At 44.5% G+C, this 2,531-nt stretch overlaps 1 protein-coding gene across 2 annotated transcripts in view; it reads left to right on the top strand.

Moving 5' to 3' along the window:
• Window positions 1–655: 655 nt before the first annotated feature.
• Window positions 656–2,531, top strand: part of SARC_09647 — a gene marked incomplete at both ends in the record, with an annotated part of 9,579 nt that continues 7,703 nt past the window's right edge. For both annotated transcript variants that reach the window (XM_014296331.1, XM_014296330.1), the window contains 3 exons: window positions 656–781; window positions 1,486–1,589; window positions 2,352–2,466. In XM_014296331.1, coding sequence (XP_014151806.1) covers window positions 656–781; window positions 1,486–1,589; window positions 2,352–2,466 — 345 coding nt within the window. The remainder of the gene's footprint in view (window positions 782–1,485; window positions 1,590–2,351; window positions 2,467–2,531) is intronic.

A 2,531-nucleotide genomic window follows, 5' to 3' on the forward strand; every position in this document is an offset into this window, starting at 1 on the left:
GGTCGTTGACCGTTTAACGAGTGGGTCGTTGACCGTTTAACGAGTTGGTTGTTGGCCGTTTAGCGAGTTGGTTGTTGGCTGTTTAGCGAGTGGGTTGTTGGCCGTTCAACGAGTTGGTTGTCCGAGATGCGACTTGGCAGAAACGGGGTACGCGCCTTGGACCGTTTGCAAACTTTTAACGCACCACATCTGTATCGCCATCGCCTCGCACTATGTACAAGGATAGTACGACATATCACCCGTACAGGTTCTACATAAATCAGTCCCACAACAGCACACAGTTTCAATACAGACGCACTGTTTATATACTTGCGGCAATCGGATACTCGCGTGATAGATACGGTACTCACACGGACACCTGTGACGAGACATGCAATACCTACTGGAATAGTTGCTGATACTATTGGGGCCATAGCAAACACACGGCCTCGGGGGCCTTTTCTGGGGCTTTTTATATATATCTACATTCACTTGTTAAGCTCCAACACACGCTTTTCTTCACGCATCGCAAGCGGTGGGAGACCTTCCCGCCACCACAACTAGTACTTCTAAGTACATATTCTCCTTAAGGTGGGGGGGGGCAATCCGCTGTAAAGGGATAGGCCCTAGAAGAATTGTATTGATTTGTATGCGTGTATTGCATACCACACAACAGCTGCACCTCAGCGGAAGAAAAAAGGACTGTCCAAAAACCAGAAAAAGCTAGCGCTTGCCAAAGCCCTCGCGAACGCAATCGTGATATCTGATTCGGACGAGCATACCACAGCTACGAACAGCAATGGTAGGTACATGGCATAGGATCACATATAGATATACATACACATACACATACATATATATCTATACATATACATATACATCTATACATATACATATACATACACACATGCACATATATACACATAGACATAGACATAGACATACACATATATATACACATGCATATACATACACATATGCACATATATACACATAGATATAGACATACACATACACATATATATACACATATACATATACATACACATACACATATGCACATATATACACATATACATACACATACACATATGCATACACATTTACATATACATACACATACACTTATACATATACATTTATACATGCTATAGTAGACACCTGTGTGTACGCGTGGGAGTGTGCATATCGGTTTTCCATGTTTGTTTTTGCACGAGTTTGCCAGTGCAGCACGCGAGTGGATGAGAGTGGCACTGCCGAGGCTATGGCTCTACACTGCTCGTGAGCGTATGACTATGCTCATGCGAACGGCATTAGTAGAGCACGGCAGGTGCTTGCGCTCTATAAACGGTACACATACACACACACACACACTCACACACACACACACACACACACACACACACACACACACACACACATATATATAGACTTATAAATACATGCATATGATGCATATCGTGATAGTTGGGGCTGATGGGTTGAGCGCTCTTGTACTCCACGCAGGTGCCACAGCGCAGAGTAGACAGGGCAATCGCTTCACGGGGAAGGGCACGGAGGCTGTAGTGATCGATTGCGATATGCCGCCAACATTCCTTACCTCCCCATCTGTAAGTGTGCACGGGTGTTGTGGGTGTGTATGTATGTACTTTCTTCGTGTTGTTATAATCTGTAAGTATGTATGGGTGTTGTGGGTCTGTATGTATGTACTTTCTTCGTGTTGTTATAGTCTGTAAGTGTGCATGGGTGTTGTGGGTGTGTATGTATGTACTTTCTTCGTGTTGTTATAGTCTGTAAGTGTTGTGGGTGTTGTGGGTGTGTATGTATGTACTTTCTTCGTGTTGTTATAGTCTGTAAGTGTTGTGGGTGTTGTGGGTGTGTATGTATGTACTTTCTTCGTGTTGTTATAGTCTGTAAGTGTGCATGGATGTGATGGGTGTGATGTGTGTATATGTATGTACTTTCTTCGTGTTGCTATAGGTAACATACTTTGTACATGTACTTTGCTGTTGTGGATTCTGAGTGAATGTGTGGAGTGGTTGCGTAGGGTGCACTGGCGTTAGGGTTTCCCATATAATTTGGCACAGCATATGACACAATCCAATCACACACACAAACTGATGGATGAGAAGGCACTGATTGTCAAGTAAACGTATAAAGTATCAGTGTGTGTGTGAAGCTCAGAGGTACACCCGTAGATGCATGTGTATATGTATACGCCCACCTGCACACAAGTGCTATGCGTTGTCATGCCGGGTGACGTTCAGGAGTCGAACAGACTTAGGTTTAGGGTTTTAGGGCATATATGTCCACACAAGTTATAGGGGTTGGGTGTGTGTCTCATGCATAGCCACATGCCCCTTTCAATGCAGCCGACCCAACAAGGACCCAGCCAATTGGTGGGCAAGCACGCCAAGAAATGGTTGATTTCAAAGACAACCCCTGCTACCTCGGACGGGGATGGGGGTGCCAGCTCACCTATTGCTGGTACTATGCACGTTGTATACGATGGAACACATGGTTGTTTGGATTAATGCGATATATAGTGCTAT

The sequence above is a fragment of the Sphaeroforma arctica genome (assembly GCF_001186125.1).
Source record: "Sphaeroforma arctica JP610 unplaced genomic scaffold supercont1.1008, whole genome shotgun sequence".
Taxonomy (NCBI): Eukaryota; class Ichthyosporea; order Ichthyophonida; genus Sphaeroforma; species Sphaeroforma arctica.